This window comes from Miniopterus schreibersii (assembly GCF_964146895.1).
Source record: "Miniopterus schreibersii genome assembly, chromosome: 1".
NCBI classification, from domain to species: Eukaryota; Metazoa; Chordata; class Mammalia; order Chiroptera; family Miniopteridae; genus Miniopterus; species Miniopterus schreibersii.
The window spans coordinates 173,619,734-173,641,182 of record NC_138101.1 but is presented as its reverse complement, the minus strand read 5'-3'; the positions used below and the strand labels follow the sequence as shown (position 1 = coordinate 173,641,182).

General features: G+C 38.9%; 1 protein-coding gene across 1 annotated transcript in view; it reads left to right on the top strand.

Annotated features, from left to right (window-relative positions):
• Positions 1–21,449, top strand: part of KCNH5 (potassium voltage-gated channel subfamily H member 5) — a 218,003-nt gene that overhangs the window by 177,036 nt on the left and 19,518 nt on the right. Inside the window, exon 10 of the mRNA XM_081150235.1 lies at positions 5,639–5,835. Within this exon, the coding sequence (XP_081006361.1) occupies positions 5,639–5,835 (197 nt within the window). The remainder of the gene's footprint in view (positions 1–5,638; positions 5,836–21,449) is intronic.

Sequence of the window (21,449 nt, the reverse complement as noted above, 5' to 3'; positions counted from 1 at the left end):
AAATCTATGAGTTCCATCAATGATATCAATGATTTTTTTAGTAGACAAGAGTTATTTCCTTATCTAAAAGTGTCTACAAGTTTGTATCCAATACAGTTTTTCAACAGAATGACTTTGGATGTCGATCACTGAAGATTGGCAGGCATCAATTATAAATGTTTTAAAAGACTCTATTCTAATACACCTATATAATTTTTTAATTTTAATACTCATCATCTTGTTATTTCTATTCTTTTCCTTGAAAATATTACTTATGACACTAGCTGTTTATAGATACTCAAAGCTCTTAAAGTTGTATAATTTAAAAACTCATAGTGTTCATTTACAAATGGATATACTTTGTGCATATGTATTCATAATAAAGCTTATGAGCGTACTGCAATCATCAATTATAGTGAAGGGCTGTCTAATACATAAAATGGATTAAGTCCATGCTAGAGAAAAAGCATCGAAATAGAGCTATCACTGTACCCCACACACACCCACAGGAAACCACCTGAGTAAACTTCAAATGCCATATTTTTAGGGATTTGTTGGCTACATTAGATAGCTGTACCCACTGATGAATAACTGAGATAATTTTTTTATGCATTTATTTTATCCATGTCATTAACACACCAAATAATATGTCTCACATTTTTAAAAACACTCTGGCTGTAAAAGCAGCGCCTCAGGAGACCATAATCCCCAAGCATACCATGATCTGTATTATTCCTTTAATTATGTTGTAATGCTGTCTTTATCTTGTCTTTAAATTTTCCAGTTTCCCACTCTATGATTCTTTCACATTTCCTTTTATTTTACAATCCTGTTTTCTATACTTTAGAAGTTAAATGCTTCATAAGACTTAATACAAAGAACTGAGAAAATATAAATAGACCAAACAACAACTTTGATGTGCAGTGTGAGCTTTTCTACTAATTTTAGGGCTCTGGGGAAAGTTAGTGTTCTCAAGCTCTAAAATGTTTATAGCGAAGACTGCTTGCTCTCAGTGGGAGCTGACCTAAAAACTAGCATCAGATATTCTACACTCATCAAGAGGAGTTCCCAGCCCTGGAAGGGTCCAAAATCTTTGAGATAAAGAAACGGGTACTTCTCTATTGGATGTTCCATGCATGATCCCATATCTCCACAACTTGTGATTTCCTGCAGATCACCCTGTGTAAATGTGCATAATATTTCTTGAAGAATTGTGAATTGAGTGACTATTAGGTGATAGAGAAAACTGGATAAGCACATTTTGAAACAGTTGGTTAATGTCCAATTGATACATTGTGTATTGTATTGGAAATTCTCTGTTACAGAATTATTAGTATTGCTTATTATATAATGCCAGTTCTGATGTTGGGAGCAGAATTACCTACATTTGTTAATTTTGTTATGTTCTTGTAAACTTTTTTAGGGGAGAGACCAGGGGATATGTTTTACTTTGGTTGATTCTGTTAACTTTTCTGTTACTTTTCATCCTTGTAATGGGATTTGGAATTGAGGCCCTAGATTTTAAAGGTTGTTTGTTGTTGTTTTTTTGACAATGAGACACTGATAAAATATTATCTTGAAAATATAATTGGATGATTTTGAGTTGACTTACTATATAATTATAGATGTAGAGAAACAAGTGTTAGTCTTTGTCTATACTGTTCCCTTTAGAATCAAAGAAACAGATGATTATTCAAGTAGATCAATGACCTGATCCAAGCCACACTTAGTGGTAGAACCTCAATTCTAACTCTAATCTTGCATTTCCCAATTTGCTGGTTTTGTTTTTTTTTTCTTCTCCCCTTCTCTCCTTTTCTCACATGTATTTTTTTCAATAAGTATTTGTTGAGCTCTTGAACCATCCTAGGCATTGACATTAATGGCAGTGGTCAAAATAGATAAAATTCCTTGCCTTCATGAGTTTATACTGTAGTTTAATTCTGTTCTTTCCACATCATAGGGTTTTTATTTCTCCAAGATACTGAAAATATGAATTATTCAAATTTAAAAATTTTGATAGAAGTGTGGTGAAGATTTTAATTTCATCAGTTAGGTAAAATAAAATATGTAGCAGGCATTTGAATGCTTCCATTAAAAACGGCAAGAGAATTTATTTATAGAGTATATTTTACCTTTTGATGGTGCATTTATCATCAATGAATATTTACTTACTATTTTATAAGTTTATGTACATATTTTATTAGTTTAGTCTTATTAAATAGTATAAGGAAAGACATCTGTAAAAGTAGTTTGCTATTTTTAAATTGGGCAGATTCATTAGAGAAAAATTTGGAAAACATAGAAAGAAGAAAAACAATAAACACATCATTTGAAGCCAATAACTGTAATTACTTAAATGCATTTTCTTTTAGTCTTTTATCCCTTTTGATTTTTAACACAATTTATTATCAATTGACAGATTAATAGTAACATAATATACTATATAGAACAACATAGAATAATAAAATACAATATACTTTGGTTCTATCAAGAATATTTTTCTTTAAGAAAATAAGAGGTAGACATTTCATTGACAGTTCACTTAGTCTTGGGGTTTCACTTTCGTTTTTACGTATTTTATTATAGCTGTGACAATCATATTCTTCTTTGTGTCTTTTATTTATTTGACATTAGAAGATAAGCATTTCTTTTGCATTTTTCAAAAAGTAGTTTTAATTCTGTATGAATCGATAATAGGTAGATGGATAAATTTCCATTGTGGGGCACTTATTTATTTATTTATGCCAATTTGGGGACATGGGATAGGGACAGGGGACAGAGGGACTGAGCACAGAAGATAGGGGACAGGGACAGGGGACAGAAGACAGAAAAGGGACAGAGGACAGAGGTCAAGGAACAGAGGATAGTGAATATTATATGTGTTGGTTCCAATTCTTGATCAGTTCCCAGAAGTGGAATAATTAAGTCAAAGGCATTGATTATTATTATAGTTATCATACGTGAAAATCAAATGGGCAGTTGAAAATTAATGGGCACTTCTAAATGGGTCAGAAGTTGTATTATGAGAGATAATTTGAGAGCTGATCACAGAAATGAAACAGAAAGAAATATAACCCTTTTTCTATTTCTTCGAAGAAAAACCCAGTATAGAAAGAGTAACAATAATGACAGAGGAAAAGAAACAAGAGGCAGAGAAATAAGCCAGGTAGAAAACGACAAACATCACATGATCTCCCTCATAGGCAGAACCTAAGAACATAATAAACTGATGAACAAACTAGATTCAGTTACATACAAGCGTGGAGCAGACCAACGAATATCAGAGGAAAGGTGTGTGGGGTGGAGATTAACCAAGGAATTTATATGCATAACCCGTGGGCACAAACAATAGTGTGGGGAAGGCCTGGGGCGGGGAGTGAGTGCGGGGTGGAGGGGCCGATGGAGAAAAAAGGGGACATCTGTAATACTTTCAACAAGAAAGATAAATTTTAAAAAATAAAATAAAATAAAAGCCTTGTTATTTTCATAGCACCAGTGGCAGTTGTTGATCTCATCTGCTTAAAAAATAATACATGTAAATTATAAGACTAAATAAAACCCATCCATTATCCCATAAAGCAGAGAGAACCTACCATTTTAATGCATTTGCTTTGCATGTGTGTATTTCTGGCAGGTAGGATAAGGGGCATAAAATGAGGTTATACTGTGTATATGATTTAATATCCTGCTTTTATTATTTTACACAATGTGAACATTTCTGTTACTTTTTTCTTTTTTCTTTTTTCTTTTTAAATATATTTTTATTGATTTCAGAGAGAGGAAAAGAGAGAGAGAGACAGACAGACAGAAACACCAATGATGAGAGAGTCATTGATTGAGCCCTGACCGGGAATCGAACCTTGATCTCCTGGATCCTAGGTCGATGCTCAACCGCTGAGCCACGCCCGGCTGGCCTCTGTCACTTTTTTCAATTTATTTAGTGGTTGCATAATATTCCATAAGTTATTTATTCATTTATATTTGTCTTATTTCTACCTTTTTTGGATATTATAAATATTACTTCAGTGAACATTTTTTAAAGTAAATTGGTACATCTAATAATATAATTAAAATAATTGCATTATTATTATAATAATTATAACTTAATAATTATCAAGTAATATAGCATAAGAGAGCAGACATAATGTAGCATATTAGCATAATATAGCATATTAGTAATATAGTAATATAGCATATTTGGGCAGACATAATCTAATTACACTAGACCTAAAATGTAGAGCATTTTCTCCAGCTGTTGGCAGGAAAGGAAGTCAAGGATTCTAGGCATGAGGGTGATTTAGTGATATATCATTGCTGGTTTTAAAGATGGAGGAAGCCATATGCCAAGGAATATGCGAATGCCTTCAGCTGATAGCAACAAGGAAAAGGGATACTCAGTCCTACACCACTAGGAACTAAATTCAACCAGACCTGAATGAGCTTTCACGTGAATTTTTCTTCAGAGCCTCCAGAAAAGAGTCTAGCCTTGTCAACCTTTGATTTATGGCAGTTTATACTATAGCAATCGGAAATTACTATATGCTATCTCATAGGGCTAATATGTGGATTAACGTGCGTAGTACCTGTAGAATTCTTAGAAGAATGTTTGTCAATTTGTAAGCACAATAAATGATAACTATTTTGTTTTTGTTGTTAGTTATGTTATTCTGAGCAGACCATAGACTCTGGGAATCAGGCTTATATCTTTAAGAGAGTAATAGACCTACCCAACAAGATTCTTAAAAATGCTAAGTGATAATGCATAATTATTCATGTGCTAGCACAGACTCATGTGCTAATCTGGTCTTCAGAAATATTATTTTCCTTATGCCAGGGGCTCTTACAGAACTGCCTCAACAGGAAGGGCAACTAAGTACTCCTGATTTGGGATGGTGAACTGTTGAGTTGAAGTCACCAGTTGGAATGTACTCTGAAGCGAATAGTAGATTTTTGTGTGATTTCTAGAATTTTAAAAAGACATCCACATTTGACTACAGTAGGGTACTCTTTATGGAACTGTTCATGGCATAACAAATCTGGGTTTCCATATTTTACCCAGCTCAGCTCCTTAGACTGTAATTGTGGGTGAGGAGCTCTTGGGCTGCACCCGGAGGATTTTCCTAAGGCTTGGCATGGGGGAGAGGGAAGAGCGTCCTTGGAGAGTAATTCATGGTGAATTTTAGTCTGCCTGGAGCACAAGGCTTAGTTGCCGAATAATGTATGTTTAATATATGTTGAATCAGTTCCAGATTTATAAAGGCTGTAACGGTAGATCTTGTATATTGCATTTTACTGTCATCTGAGAAGGAGCTGGAGAAGGGATGAAACTAAGAAATTTCCTTTGCTCCTTTTGGCCAGAATGGGATAAGTTAAGGTGGCAGAAGATAATGAAACTATTTGTTATGATGAGGTTTTTGGCTTCTCTATCTGATTTCATTTATTTATATTATTCCAGATTTTCATCAATATCTGAATTCAGGGTGAATACTTTACATATTATATAAAAGTGTTTAAATTGTTATATGTTACAGATGGGGTCATACACTCAGGCTCGAAGTTATGCCAGGAGATCATTACCATATATGAAACTGAATAAAAATAGTGGTTAGGATAGGAACTAGTACAGATACTTGAATACGTATCTTATACTATTTTCCAGGGAAAGGTGATGTATTTGGAGACATCTTCTGGAAGGAAACCACCCTTGCTCATGCGTGTGCCAATGTCCGGGCACTGACGTACTGTGACCTCCACATCATCAAGCGGGAAGCCTTGCTCAAAGTCCTGGACTTCTATACGGCTTTTGCAAACTCCTTCTCAAGGAATCTCACTCTTACTTGCAACCTGAGGAAACGGGTATGTTGTCTGGATCCACTTTCCCCTATTAGGATCCGGAGGGGTTACTCTGTCACGGTCTATTAGTGGAATGTTGCAAAAGTTATTTCATTTTGCAGAAGTACCTTCCCAGCAACATGAAGCGACATAATTTTCTTTCCCTTTCTTTATATTTTGTTTACCCTTTAAGGGAAGAAAAGCCCCTGTACATGGATAAAAATTTGAGTCATTACAATTTAAGATGCAAAATGAAAAGCAGACTTGAAAAACAAACGAGCTGTGCTATAATGTAATTAGTTAGTTCTTGGGGTTTATAACACTGCCATAAAATTAATATTAGTGTCTCTCTATTATGTGGATTTTTTAAAGGTGTTAAGGTTAATCAAACTGGTTTCCTATTTTATATCCCTGATTCACTTTAAATATTTTTTTATTGATGAGAGAGAGAAAGAGAGAGAGAGAGAAACATCGATTGTTGTTCCACTTATTTATGATTCATTGGTGCTTCTTGAATATGCCTTGACTGGAGTTCAAACCCACAACCTTGATGTTATCAGGAAAACACTCTAAGCAACTGAGTTAACTGGCCAGGGCCTGATTCACTTTAAAAAACCCTTTTAATTTAATAATCAATTTATGAAGCTTATTCCCCATTAATTCTTACCAAACACACTATCCCAAAAAATAATTAGCCACACTGACATATCCTACAAATGGGTATAGGGATCCTGAACTTTACACTGCTGCTGCAAATACAAGCTTCATTGCCATTTTCTTCTTTATTGATGACACAAATGTAATTTGCATAAAGAAATCCTGTAGCTCAGATTTATAGGTCCTTGGACATTGGGCACTTCTCTTTTATAACCAAGGATGAAATACACATTTAGGTAACTGCACAGAAGGAATTTCATATAAAATGATTGCCTGTCTACTACTGTTACGTATTTTGAAATAACAAGCCTTCCCTTCTACTACCCCATTAAACACAACCTTCCCTGTAGTTGACATGGAAGAAAAAAGTCAAGCCAAGAGACAAATTAACATCCCTACTTTAGAAACAGAGACATGACCATAAACAAATCAACGTAATTCCCTACTCAAGGCTCTAAGACGATAAGGCTGCAGGAGTCATATTCGTACTAGCTGTGGCACAATATTTGTTAGCATGTATTTGAGTAGCATTTTCAGTCTGTATTTTTGTTAACAAATGTTATTGAGCATCCACAGCCTGCAAGATAAAATGTAAAGAGCTGTTGAGAACACAAAGACTAAATACAGAGCCCTTCCGTCAAGGAGCATACAGTCAAGGGTGAATACTATGTGAAACGCACAGTTGTGAGGCATTCGTACAAGTAATGGAAAGTCAAGGTAGTGATGAATGTGGAAGGGGCATGCCAAATATAAACTAAATATTGCTTATTCATGAGGGAGCTCTACCTTCTCCAATGACAAATTCCTTTTCTACAAGGCTCTGTTAGATATTTGAAGGTCTTATATTTTCAGTCTTCTTCAATCTAAATTTTACCAGTTTAGGAATCTTTTCCCTTACTGCAGGTTTACCAAAGCCCCTATCTGTGTTGCTACACTGCTGAGTACAGACCTTATCTGTCACTGTCCCCCTCAAAGCATGTTGTTTACACAGAATCTCATCCGATGTTTATAATATTCCTGTGAAAAGAAGGGCAGTTATTTTCTCTTCAAAACACACAAAGAAACTCGGGCCCAGAGGGATTCATATCAAATCACCAACTGATATATTTACAACGCAAGGTTTTAAAGAGAGATAATTAAGAGCTCACCAGTAGGAAATACATTTTGATTCTTCTAAATGAATTCATCACAAAGCGCTCCTTTTTCTCTTTCTCACGCCTGAGCATGTGCACATTGCACACACTCACACACACAGGTTATAAGAGCTGAGTGCACGTGCCCGCATGCCTGCCTCTTATAGAGGGAGAAGCTAGAGACAAAAACGCATGTAGTTTTTTGAAGGGGACCCGGGAATGGTGTGCCTGCCCCTGCAGGTGCCAGTGCATGAGTTACATCAAATGGCTTCTTCCCTTTATAATCTGTTCCCTGTTATAACCTGTGTTAGTTTAAAAAAATTTTTTCAGCCTTTCTGAAATCAAAAGATAGTCCCAATGACTTGGCAAAATGTAGGGACAGGTGCATTGCCAGTCAGTGTCACTTTGTTACCAGAAAAAAAAAAGGATGGGGTGGGAATTGTGAGAAAATATCCTCTAGTGATTCATGAGAATAGCTATCATTTTGAGAGCCTATTTTATATCCATGCACTTCAACATATTTTACAGATAATAACTACACTTATTAAATGCCACCCACAGACACCACCACCCTGCATAATCTCTATGTCATGGATAAGGGAGGTAAGTTCTGAGTGGGGCAGCTAGTTGCCAAATAAATTACAGCTCAGGGCCAGGATTTCAGTCCATCCCTGTCTGATCCTAAAACCCATATTCTGTGGCTGTCCCCAGTAGCTTTTCCTTGCCCAAGGAGCTGACATGTATTCCCCACAGCAATATCTTACAGACACACTCTCAGCAATTTACAGTTTCTAGTTCACCCAGTCATGTGAAATCCATTCCCAAATGAGCTATTAATATTATTTTGTTCTTATTGCTGTTATTGTAAGCACTCTTGCAGTGAACATTTGTTGTGAATTGCATAATAAAACTGTCCTTTGTGCTACTGATATCTCATAGCTTCCATAACCGTAATTAAGGGAATGCTCCCACTGAGTTGGGGGATCAGGCTTGGAACCTTGATTTGGAGCCGTCATTAGTTACAGATCTGGCCACGTGAGCAGATCCGTGGCAGAGTGTGAGGCCTGTGTAGTGTGCCGGTCTCGGTGGCTGCCAGAGGGAGGAATGTCACAGCGCTTTAAGCTGCCTGCCTTCATCCCCATTAAGGAAAACTAAGATTTTTTAAATGCAATTATAGCTCTCACTAAACATCCTTAAGCCCCTTTATATAAAATTCTAGAACTAAAACTGGCTATTTCATCTAATAACTAGAGCAGGGGTTGGCAAACTTTTTCTGTAAAAGAGCAGAAAGTAGATATTTCAGAATTTGAGTGCCATATAGTCTGTCTCTACTCAGCGTGGCCATGGCAGTGTGACCGCAGCTGTCTTAGCTTGGGCAGCCATAACGAAGTACCACTGACTGGGTGGCTTAAGGAACAAGAATTTATTTCTCTCAGCTTAACTCATTTAAGCTATCTTTTTCTGGAATGCCAAATGGTGGTTATTAACATAAGGGCCACCCCCCATGTATAGGCCTGAGAAGGCAAGAAGCATGCTCAGCACAGGTGATATCTAAATTTTAAAGGACCCTAATCAGACTTTTAAAGTAATTTTTGCATTTCTGTATATTCTGCCTCATTGTTATAAAGGGACATTTACCATTTGGGTAAAGGAGTTAATATAGCAGATAACTATATCTCTCTTTGGAGAACCTGCTGATAAATTTGGCCCATGGCTGGCATCTGGGAACTTGAATTTCAAGAGGGTTCCCAACACTCTGATAAGAGAGGCTCACTGTGCCTGCACTGTTTATGCAAACACTGTGGTTTACTCTAAACACTTCCGAAGTTTGGTATGTGCCAGGCAGAAGATACCTATGTGACCAGCCTCCAGTAAAATGCCGGGCACCGTGTTCCTTGTGAGCATCCCTGGTAGAAGCTTTCGCAAGTGTTGTCACAACTTGCTGCTGAATGAATTAGGGAGAGGACCTTTGGGGACGTGTGCTTAGCTGCCCCTGAGTTGGTGAGAAATTTGTATTCTCTGAGGTCCTCAAATCTGCAGATATCTTGGTAATTTCACTATAACCTTTTTTCCCCCATAAAAGATGCTGAAACCTACTGACATTGTGTTTTATGAGTATAGAAGAAAGACGTATTTTAAAATTGGTGGGTATATTTGTCCATGAGGCTGTCAGGAATATTCCATTTTCCTGAAACCTAAAAGAAATGCTACGTTAGCACTTCCAGCAACATTAAATATGGCTGGGATTTTTTATTATTTCTAAGTGTTTTCTTCACTTTCAAAATAGCAAGAACACATTTTCCTCTAGATTGACTCTTTAAATAGGTTGAGAGAGGAGTTTCATTTGTTGTTCTGGTGAGACACTTTGATAAAGTGTGGCGCAGAAGGTATTGGCTGGCTCAGTATATGTTCAGTGTACAACCGTGATGCCCCTACTGCCTAACTGTGGGGTAATGGAAGTAAGAGGCCAAGTGCCTGCTCTCCAGGAGCCTGCAGTCTAGTGGGAGAGCCTGGTGAATAAATCATGATAGAGCCAGATAAGCGCTATGAGAGAGTTACCCTCTGGGTGCCAAGGGCCCATCGTGGAGATGAATCTAATCTATCCCAAGAGATAGGGAGGGATTCCAGGAGGTGATGCAACACTGGAGTTAGAATTTTATTTCAAACAGAGAAATATTCTAGAGTAAGGAAGCATCTCGTAGGTTGTCTAGTCCAGCTTATTTTCTTTAAGGGTGAGAAAACTGAGACCCAGAGAACTGCATGATTTGCTCAAGTTCACTTAGCTAATTAGCGGCAGAGGTGGGGTTGGAATCCAAATCCTTTGAATCCCATGCTGGCTGTATTTCTGCTGTTTAGCCCAGGTTAGAAGCCTTATGTAGAAGACCGTGAGTAAAATGCAGTACTGGATTGTGTTCATTTTTAGTAGGGAAGACGGAAGGTATATGGCATGAGTTTGTATGTGATTTATAGTTTGATTTTAGTGTTTTTCACACTGTGATTCAGAATAAAACTAACAGTGGAACCAAAAAACAAACAATAGGTGGTGTTCTGAGTCCTGAACAGGACGCCCAGGCTCAGCATGAGCCATTGTATGTGGTGTGGCCACAGCAGGTATGTCACTTGCATTGGGAAGGGTCTTGTTTTAGTAAAAGTCTATAACTTACATATCAGTATTGTTCAAGTGGTGTTACTGAATATGGTAGACTCTTGCTTTGCTGATAATGCTGTGTTCTGATATACTCTTTGCTATCTTGTCAATACTTTTAAGAAGTATACTGGCTGCTACACCAGCTAGTGTAAGCATATATAAAAAGAAAATTTGTCACATTAAACAATACCCCTATTTTTTTCATCTTTGTGTTTTGTTATTTCTTACTGTGCACTTTCACATTAGAACGTATGAAAAAATATTGACAAGTTTACCGCTAAATATGGCAATTATGAGTACTAAAAATTTGTTGATTTAAAAAAAGGGAAAAGCTAAATGGAGGAAGTAAGAAAATAAAATAAAAGAAAAACAAGTGTTTCCATGTAGAACTGGGGATATCTGAGACCTGGCTGACAATAAGAATAGGCATGGAATGAGCTTGTGTTGAGAACAATTCCATGTCAGAAATGAGAACTAAAATTACAATATGACCAGTTCCAGAAACTCAGATAAATATATCTATAACTGAAATTGGGAAAGAAGTAACAAATATTGAACAATGTCAATACAGGCTAAAATTGTATAATAAAGCAGGCTTCCCTTTTAAAGACTATATTTATTATATTAGTGAGTATAAACCTGTCTTGTGGTGAAGGCTGGAGAATTGTCGTGTCTTTTCATTCCATGATTCTGCTGAATTTGTTGCTGGTATAATCAAAATGTCAGCCAAATGGCTCCAGAGAAAACATTTCTAGTACATCTACTATTGTCATGGAGTGGAGCCCATTGGACATTAATCAAAAGTGATGCCAGGCTGGCACTTGCCCTTTAGCTGTGGTCTCAAAGAAAGGCCTCCATTGTTGCCTCAGAGACTCATCTTGGTTCTGGTTTATACTCCTTTTTACTGAACATCTCTATACGCCTTGGTTCAAGACACAGGCTAATCTGGACTCTTTCAACGATATTCATTTAACCCTGTATTTAGTCTCCTCAGACTGCCATAGAAAAATAGCACAGACTGGGTGGTAAAACAAATTTATCTCCTCACAGTCTGGAGGGCAGAAGTCCGAAATCAAGGTGTAGGCAGGGTTGACATCCGGTGAAAACTCTCTGGTTGGGTTCCAGATGATTGCCTTCTCTGCCAGCTCCCCTGGCCTTTCCTGTGTGCCTGCACCTGGGGAAAGAGAGTGAGCTCTCTGGTGTCTCTTCCTTTAGGGACACTAATCTTATCGGATCAGGGCCTCACCCTTTTGACTTCATTTAACCTTAATTGCTTCCTTACAGGCCCCATCTCCAAAGACAGCCACACTGGGGGGTTAGGGCTTCAACATACGGATTTGGTGGGGGGAGGGCAAAGCATTCAGTCAGTAACAATCATTTGCTGTTTGTTTGTTTGTAAATTTAAAATCAAGGCAGCAGCAGTGGGTCTGCAGTGCTGGGCATGTGCAGCAGCAGCAGCGCTCAGTATTGATTTTTGTAACTCCTGGGTAATTCGTAGTTATCAATACTAGCAAAATGCTCTTGCACTCCTACAATGATTTAAGAAAAGATTCTCATTTAAACTTAAAACATTTCTCCAGAATGATTAATACATATGAAAAATTGGAAAAGCAGACCAGAGAGGTACTTGCAGCATCCCTTTGACCCCGTAAAGCCAGAGTCCTTTCCCACAGATGGCACTGTTCTTCTAGAGAGCAGTTGAACCCAGCTGGCAATTGTACAGATAAGTATAGCACCATCCTGTATTCTAATGTTCCTGGAGTAAGAAATAGTGGTTTGGGCTCACTCTTGCATTAGAACAGGCTAAAACTCAGTAACTGTTTTTCTTTCCAGAAAGCATTCTTTTCATGGTGAATCCATCAGCACAAAATGTGTGTTTTTTTTCCTGTGAGCAATGAAGCATCTCTATAGCAATTACCTTTTGTGGATGGAAACACACCAGAATTGGATATGAAACAGCCCTAGAGGACTTGCTTAGTGTGCAGGTGTTGCAGACAGCACGCATTTCAGTCCTGGCATTGTGGAAGAAACGGTCTAGGAATGTGCAAGTGGGAGTTCCAGCTTCCCTAATTCCTCTCCTTCCCCCTGATGCCCACACTGGTATAGCAGTTAAGCAAAAGATGGGAGCCCGCTCATTCCTGAAATCCATAATTGTTTTAATCCCGTGAAAAAGACATCACTTAAAAAAGACATTGTCCACAGTCGGGACAAGTGATAAGGTTTCCATAAAACTCTGAAGTAGCCCATGGTATCTACGCTTAGTTCTCTCATAGCATTGATTGTGGTACCATGATTTCCTATTTACATTCCTGTTTTTCACCTAAACAAAGAGCTCCATGAAGTAGGTATTTTCTATAATTCCCTTATTGCCAATAAGTAGAACAGTGCTTGCTATAATGGAGTGAATATATCAGTGAATGAATAAAACTGATCAGACATGCCGCCCAGCACAGCTTTATTGTCACTGACTGGAGTAATCACTGTCCTCAAGAAATACAAATGATACCCTTGGCAACTTTGCCAAAGAACCTTATGAAATAAGATTATGAAAATGATCATTACTAATTCATGTTAAATCACAATTAGAGTTAACTTCATAGCAGTTTCTAACCTGCAGATTTTGCCACAAGGTAGCAGCTTGTCATGTGCTTTCAGAATAGTACAGCAGTTTTGACATCACTGTTGAGTGAATTAAGCTCACCTGATGCCAGGGGCTGATTTCCTGAATGGTACCCTAATCTCATTCTAAAGGCCGCACCACACTGGAATCTGAGCAGAGAGTAGCTATAACTCTCGTGACCTCAGCTGATCATCAGGATTGCAAATCCACTGTTCATTCCTGGTCCTGCTGGCAGTAGCTCTGCCCACGTGCTGTGGCGTGTAGAACTCTGAACCCTCTAAACGGAGATTCAGCTATACTGATGTAGCTCACTGCCTGGCAGTTTACACAACACAGGCCTTATCTCATTTGAAGTTCAAATGAGATCATGGGGAGTGAGCTCAGAGAGATGGGGTGACTTGCTCGTGTCCATATAGTCAATAGCTGCCCTGAGGTTCCAACCTCGGTTTCTCGGCTCTGAACTGGCTCTCATTCCACTGATGGTGGTAGAAAGAGGCTGCCTTTCAGCAATTCCAGGACTTTGTCATGTGCATTTAAATGAAGCAGAGACCTAATTATGCAGTCTTCTGAGCCCTTAAGCTGCTTCTATTTAGGGCTCTCTGTTGGTCGGCTTCCAGATGAATAGCAACTTTTCCACACTTCGTTACCAGGACATAGGCCCTCGGAGCCCTCCCTCTTCAGTGATGCCTCCAAACAGTTACTTCAGGACAGAGTTTCCCAAATTTCAGAGTGGGGACTGGATTCAGTAATTTACCAACACACTCAACAGTAAATTGATTATATTAGCTGTTTGACAGTATATTCTGACTGCAAGAAAATACGTGTTCTAGTAGTAAACAAGGAGGAAACGCATAAGCATTTAGTAGACAGAAGAGTATTTACCTGATGTAATATGAGAAGCAGCCATTTTATGTTATTTTTCTTGGGAACCCTCAATGTATCAACCATCCATTTTCGAGTGAAATGCTTCAGCACGGGTTTTGATTTTAGGACCGAATCGCGCCTCACAGTAGTGCCTCTCTAGGGGCATCATAGCTGATGCCAGACTGTTCATTTCCAATGGGTCTACCACGTCTTAATTCTCAAGTTAACATGTGACGAGGGGCCACTGAAAGTGTGGCACTGTCACACCACCTTCATTCAAGGGAAATACCCCTTCTGAGCGAAGAAGTGAGGGCTCCTGTAAAGACTGAAATGCCTGTGTTACTGGATTCCCTAATGCGTTTCCATATTGGCTCAAACTCGGAATACATGTACTTTTTTAATATACTAACTTCTTATCTTCTTATATCTCTTTTTACTTCTCTCTTCTAGACAAAGAATTCAGTGGATATTATCTGTGGTTGAAAAAATAGGTTATATGTGCAATATTCAACTTGGATCTGCCTATAGACTTGTAGTTTAGTATATTTTTAGGCAGAGTTTTTTTTGATCGGTTCCTTTCTCCCCAATCCCCAACACAACATCCAAATTTGCTCATATACTTTGTCATCATAGGGAGTTCTTCCCTTCACTTTTTTAGCTGAATCCACTGACTCAGCTTTTTCTGTCCTCTGAGGTATCTGTGAAAATCTGTAGCTCAACAGACATGTATTCCAGGGGCTTCCACGCTGCTCTGAAGAGTAGCTTTGTAACACTTTACAACTGGGACGTATTATTATTATTTTTAAAAAATATATCTTTAATGATTTCAAGAGAGGATGGGAGAGGGAGAGAGAGATAGAAACATCGTGGATGAGAGAGAGTCACTGATCAGCTGCCCCCTGCTGGGGATCAAGCCCACAACCCAGGCATGTGCCCTGACCAGGAATCGAACCTTGATCTCCTGGATCCTAGGTCGATGCTCAACTGCTGAGCCATGCCGGCTGGGCCAACCAGCATGTATTTTGAGAAGCATTTGGTTACTCAGAGGAGGAGTTTCAAGATGTTTACAGTGAATTCAGACTATTGCTGAAAGAAGTAAGAACAGTATTATAATAACACATATCAATTTATATAGAATAGAAGGCATTTTAAATATTATATACATTTTGGAAATGAGAAAATAGAGACCACTCTGTGATTAGACTGAATTCTTAACAGTTGACTACTGTGACCAAAATTGCATCTGCCTTCTTGGAATGTCCATTTCTTCCCCTCAGCTGGGAGGTGCGTTTCATAGATTTTGACATTCCAATCAAGTGATCTTTTCCCATAGGAATCAAATCAAGCCATTCTACTAAATAGCCAGAGACACTCCGATAACCCAGCAAGGTGACAGCAATTCCACCCAGAGAAAATTCTTCATTTTCTGTCTCTTCTTTCTGAGTCAGGTTACACCTGATTCCCCCAACATTTTTAGAAGTTGGCATTTGATTTCACTGGGGTTTGTTCTATATCCACAGTTTCATTCTCTGGACAGTGACGTCATTGGTAGAAGTGCAGCAGAGGTGCTGTCCCTTAGGAAACTAACACTCGCAATGGAAATTGCAGAGTGAACTCTTAAGTGCTGATTCTGCACAGAAGAAGCAGCCAAGTTTCCCTAACGGCAGCTCACAGAGGTAATGCGGGGCATTGACCCTGGCCAGGAATTTCCTTCCCTCTTTGAACAGGTGCCTTAGCCACTGCTTTAGATATGGTTGTGGCCTGTATCATAATTCTAGCACATTCCACGGCTAATATGTCACATAGGTCCTTTGAGAGTTAGTTTCCCATCGCAGGAAGATACATACCCCATCTTGAGTGAGAAAACTGTGTTTCCTAATGCTGGGGAATTCAGAAACCAGGATGTAGAATGACCTGCTTAGCCGTGAAGAGTGTGCTGCCACTAAGGAAGGGCCTGCTGTGCCGGCAGAAAGTGAGCACGAGAGATCAGCCCCAGCGCGCCGGGTTTGTGACTCCACAAGGTGAAGCTGGCTGCCTGCTTCTTAATATTAGCATCCCCACGCCTGGCAGTCCCCGGGTGGCTTGTCACTGAATGAAATCACACACCAGGAGGGTGTTCTCTGTCGGCTGTTGGGATGGAGTGGGGAGGTGGGGAGCAAAGAGAGTGACTGACAGGCCTCACCCCCTTTCTTCAAGCACAGCTGACTTCTCCACGGTATTTGCAAAGCAGGTCCTAATGTGGATGTTTGCTCTCCCGAGAAAAATATGAAAGTAGATTTGGATTTGGTAGCTTTGCCAAGATGGAAAACCCCTGTTGTTGGGTTCCTGTGCCATTCTGCTTAGCACATTCCTTTAGAGAGGTGTTTTTAATTGGGAACCAGCAATTCCATGGAGCTTGGCAACGTTAATGAGGCTCAAGCAATGCTGAGACAGAGAGAGAAAGAGAGAAAGCACTTTAAAAATTTAAAAATCAATCAGACTGAGTCTATCAGCAGAATAGACTTGCAACAAATATAATTATATGAAAATGGATCTGATGCTCGAAAAGGAAGCCAGCTTTATATCAAACAGAATAAGAGACGGGAATTTCTAGCTTTTGAGCAAATTTTATAAAACAAACATATCAATCCCTTTCTGGATGCACAGTTACCTCTGTATTTTCCATGGTTGAATAACCATATCTCAGGAATAAATTCATAATTAATGCCATAGAATTTAAAATTATCCAGGTATTTTCACATTGTTCAGTTCCTCTTCAGAAAACCTACCCAATTTCGAAAACTGCTCCTCTGTTCTCGATTTCAGACAGTGGAAGTAGTCAGTGCTCAGGTGTTTCCTGGTTTGTCAAAAATGCAGCTGATTAATTCCGGTTAAAGAAGATCAGAGGTACATTTAATATCTCACCAAAATGAAGTCAAACCAATAAAAGGGACCACACTGTAATAAAGACAAAGTATAGCCATTCATACTATAACAAAAGTGGTTATTTTAAATGGAAAACAATGGCAAAGGTATTCCTTTATTGAGTTATAAAAACACTTTTGTTCTAAAAATTAAAAATTTGAGATCACAAATTTGAGTAAAATATCAAGATAGAAAATGGAAGTGAACTTGGAAAAGATATTACAAAGGAAAAGAATACGTGCCACTTGAATTGCTCATGAAAAAGAAACCCCTCTCTTTACGCTGTGACTTCAGCTTCTCCTCCAGGCCCCCGGGCCCCACCTTCCCCAGGCGCCTCCCCACGTGCCAGCTCCACATGCTCTCTCCTTCCTTCCTCGTCCTGTGGCACCCACCGCTGTATTCTTTATTCTGTAGTCACTGTATGCTGCTTGCAGGGTCCTATGTACTGAATACACGCCCTGTGCCCATAGCTGACTGTTAAGGTCTCAGAGAGAGAGAAATGTCTATTCTCTCACACATCCAGATGCCCTTTGCTCTCCGGCACTCCACAGACACTTGCTGATTGAATGACTGAGTAATGATGTCACAGAGTTCATTAACTTAAAGCAGTGTGTGCTTCTTCCCTTCCTGGCGGTAGATCTTGGTACCTCTGGGGGAATAAGTACTCAGAGGAAAGCAACAGGAAGGAGGAAAAAAGAGGTATTTGATTTATTCATTTTTTGAATTTTGAAAATCACTGGGGTCATTTGAATGTGTTTTCTTTTAAATATATCTTTGTTGATCTCAGAGAGAGGAAGGGAGAGGGAGAGAGAGAGAAACATCAATGATGAGAGAGTCATTGATCGGCTGCTTCCTGCACGCCCCCAACTGGGGATCGAGCCCAAAACCCGGGCATGTGCCCTGACCGGGAATCGAACCCTGATCTCCTGGATCCTAGGTCGATGCTCAACCACTGAGCTACGCCCAGCCAGGCTGAATGTATTTTTAATAAGAATTTATAAATGTTACATTGTGAGGAATTAGACAATTCTTTGGGAAATTAAAGATAAAAAAATTTAGACTTGCCATTGGATTATTATAAACAAATAACAGTTTAAAATTGGTTAAAACTTGCTCCAAAATAATGAAAAAATTGTAATATTTGGGATTCACCAGAAGGCACCTGAACTCTCTCTTTTCCAGCATTGTGCATTCAATGTAGATGAATCTTTAGTTGCTGTTTTGGTGAAAGGGGAAAAGAGAAAACTTCTCCCAAACACATGGCTCCTTCTGTCTTGAACAGCTCTAGGCAGGAGGAGTGAACCATCACTTTCACCCAATTCAAAAATATAAAGCAATCCTGTTTATACCGTGGTCAAGGAACATCTGTACTATTTCCTAGGGACTGTTCCAAGATCTCTCTTCATAAAAACTAGAGGTCCAGTCTGGGTTCAAGTGTATGATATTGGACACAAGAATTTACCCACTATGCCTTAGTTCATGTGTCTGAAAAATGAGATTAGTAATAGTCAATAGATACATATGGGAGTGGCTCTTCAGCGCCAAGCACTTTTCTAAATACAGAATACCTGAAGTGAATAAAAGAGATATGTTCCCTGTCCTCATGGGGTTTAGGGCCTAGGACTATCTCATAGAGATGTCGTGAGTATTAAGTGCACAGAGACTACTCCATGTGAGGTCTTTGTGAAGGCCAGCAGTGATGATGGCAATGATGGTGATGAAAATGGTGACAAAGACGTGTTTCATAAGTGGCGGTACCAAACTGATGCTCACAAGTCTCTCCCAAAATTCTAGAGGAAATAAGGTCAGGCTGGAGTCTGTCATTCACTGGTGATAACCAGGTAAGGGCAATGTTAGCAAGGCGCCCAGGTCTGGTTTCTCTTGAAGCTAGAATCCCCCTCTTATAAGCCTAATGTGATACGTAGTGGCAAGGATTCTATATGCAGTAATGGAATGTGCTGAGAACTGTGGAAATAAACATTCCTCCACTTACCAGAATAATGTTGAGTTTTCCCAAAGGAAAGGCCTACTTTCTTCTATTCACACAAAGCAGGATCTACTTCCACCTCTTTCTAAACTCCACACATTCAGCATAACCCCTATTGTGGTAAAATCTCAAGTGTGGTCCCTAACATTTGATAAGATTATTTGGCTAATTATACATATTAAGAGAACAGGCAGAGGTTGTGATATCACATCCAGGTCTTGGCTCATGATTGCATGTCTCTAATCTAGGTTAATGAGCAAACTTCCATGCTCTGTTTTGCTGTGTGTGTAAGATTAGCATTAGCCAATTTAATTTGACTTAAAACTTGCATTTTAACTATAGGTTTTAAACTCATCCTAAATTGTATCTATCAAGGTTGGCTATCTGAGCACTCGACTATCTATTGGAATACTGTCCTATTAACCATGCCCCCATGGCTAGTAAAACAGTTATTACGTAAATGTGTTCCTCTTAATAGGAGACACTCAGGGGAAGCATTGGGAAAAGTGGAAAAGAGCTTTTCCAATCTGTGTTTAGTATTAACCCAGTAGTTTTGTAAAACAAGAGCTAAGTTTACTCTTTTATTTAGAACCTCAAGCTAAATTTAAATTGCACTTTTAGAAGTAAAAGGCAACTGCATTTTGCTTTCATAAAAAATTTAATTTCACCTTCCCTTAACATTATGGCATTTTCGAAGGACTTAATTTTTTAAAAATGCTATTTGCATTTATTCATTTACTCGTGAAAGAACATAATAAAGGGAGGCCACTAGTAAGGAAAGAAAGAAATATTGCTTTGACAAGCTCATTCCACTAGTGAAATTTGTCAAAGAAATTGTGAACTAATATCTTTCCTTTTTATAATATTCCCTGTAAGAAAAAGTCACTCATTTTTTTCATGTTTGACATTTTGTAGTAAAGGTAAAATTCATTTTTAATGAAAAATATTCCACAGGGTTATTAATTAAAAGAAATGCAAAGAGAGAAGACTGTCATTTAAAAAGAGCAACTCATGAATTAGAGAAGGTCTCCGGTCGAAAATACAACTCAGAGAAGTTCTCTCAGGATTGGAGGCTGGCTGGGCGTAGGAATGACCCGTTCCCTGCATCCTGCATCCTGCATCCTGCATCCTGCATCCTGCATCCTGCATCCTGCATCCTGCATCCTGGGGGCAGAGGACCTATGTCATTTGGGTCTGAGATGCTTTGCATCAAAACTTTGATAAACATAGAGAAGTAGCTCCTTGAGTTTATTGCTTAAGTCATTTATTACACTTCTTATTTTTGGTTCATTGTTCTCATGGAATTGTACACTGCTTGAGGTCCAAGATTGTGAATAGTGTAGTCATAGCACCTAAGGTAGCACTTTGCACTGTAATGTTCAAAAATTTGGCAAGTGGTTAAATCAGTATTTGAGTGTCTTCTGTTTGGAAGAAGACCGAATATAGTTAATGTTACATGGATTTATAAGCCCCTAACATAAATAATATCTCTAGGTAGCTAGATTGTTTCACTTGTTGAAGAGAAGCTAATGCTGTTAAAATCAGCAGAGCCAGGTCATGAGAAAATGGTAATGTCAATTTTCCCTCTGATGACTTCAAAATTCCCTCCCACCTCCCTGAACTTCTAGTCTTGCCTCGATCCCCACTCCCTACTTCATTCTCCACTTAGCTTTTTGGTGCTTAGAAACACGCACCCTTCTGTTGTCCTGAGATCTGTCTTTTGGAACATGGTAGAGATTTGAGGGATAACCCCTATGCTATCCCAAGTTTGGAACCAATGGAGAGATCAAAATATGGCTATCATTACTGATAAAGATGATTGGAGATTATGGCCATAGGGCTTTATCAAAAGAACTTTCCAGTACTTAACCCTGAATCGGGCAGATTTACCATTCAGACACTGATCTGGCTGGGTGACCACAGATTGAGGTGGTGTCTGTGAACCAGAAAATGGGTCCTTAACGACCCCGAATCTGCTGGTACCTTGATCTTGGACTCCTCAGCTCCCAGAACTGTGGGAAATAAATGCCTCTTATTTATAAGCCACCCATTTTATGAGTTGTTTGTTATAACAGCCCAGACAGACAAAGACAGAGACCCATGTCTAATCAACAAATATTTATTGAGTGACTACTGTGTGGCAATGGAATAAAAAATAATGAAGTGAAACCCCTTCTTTTGAGCATCAGTTTTATTCTCAAAATTAAATTGCTCAGATTGGGGGTGGAGTTGAGTGGAACACATCCAGAGGTTTGTTCCTGCGCGGATATGGGGACATGGTGAACACGGGTCCTGAAGGACCATTCTGACCGCAGCAGTGAGGCC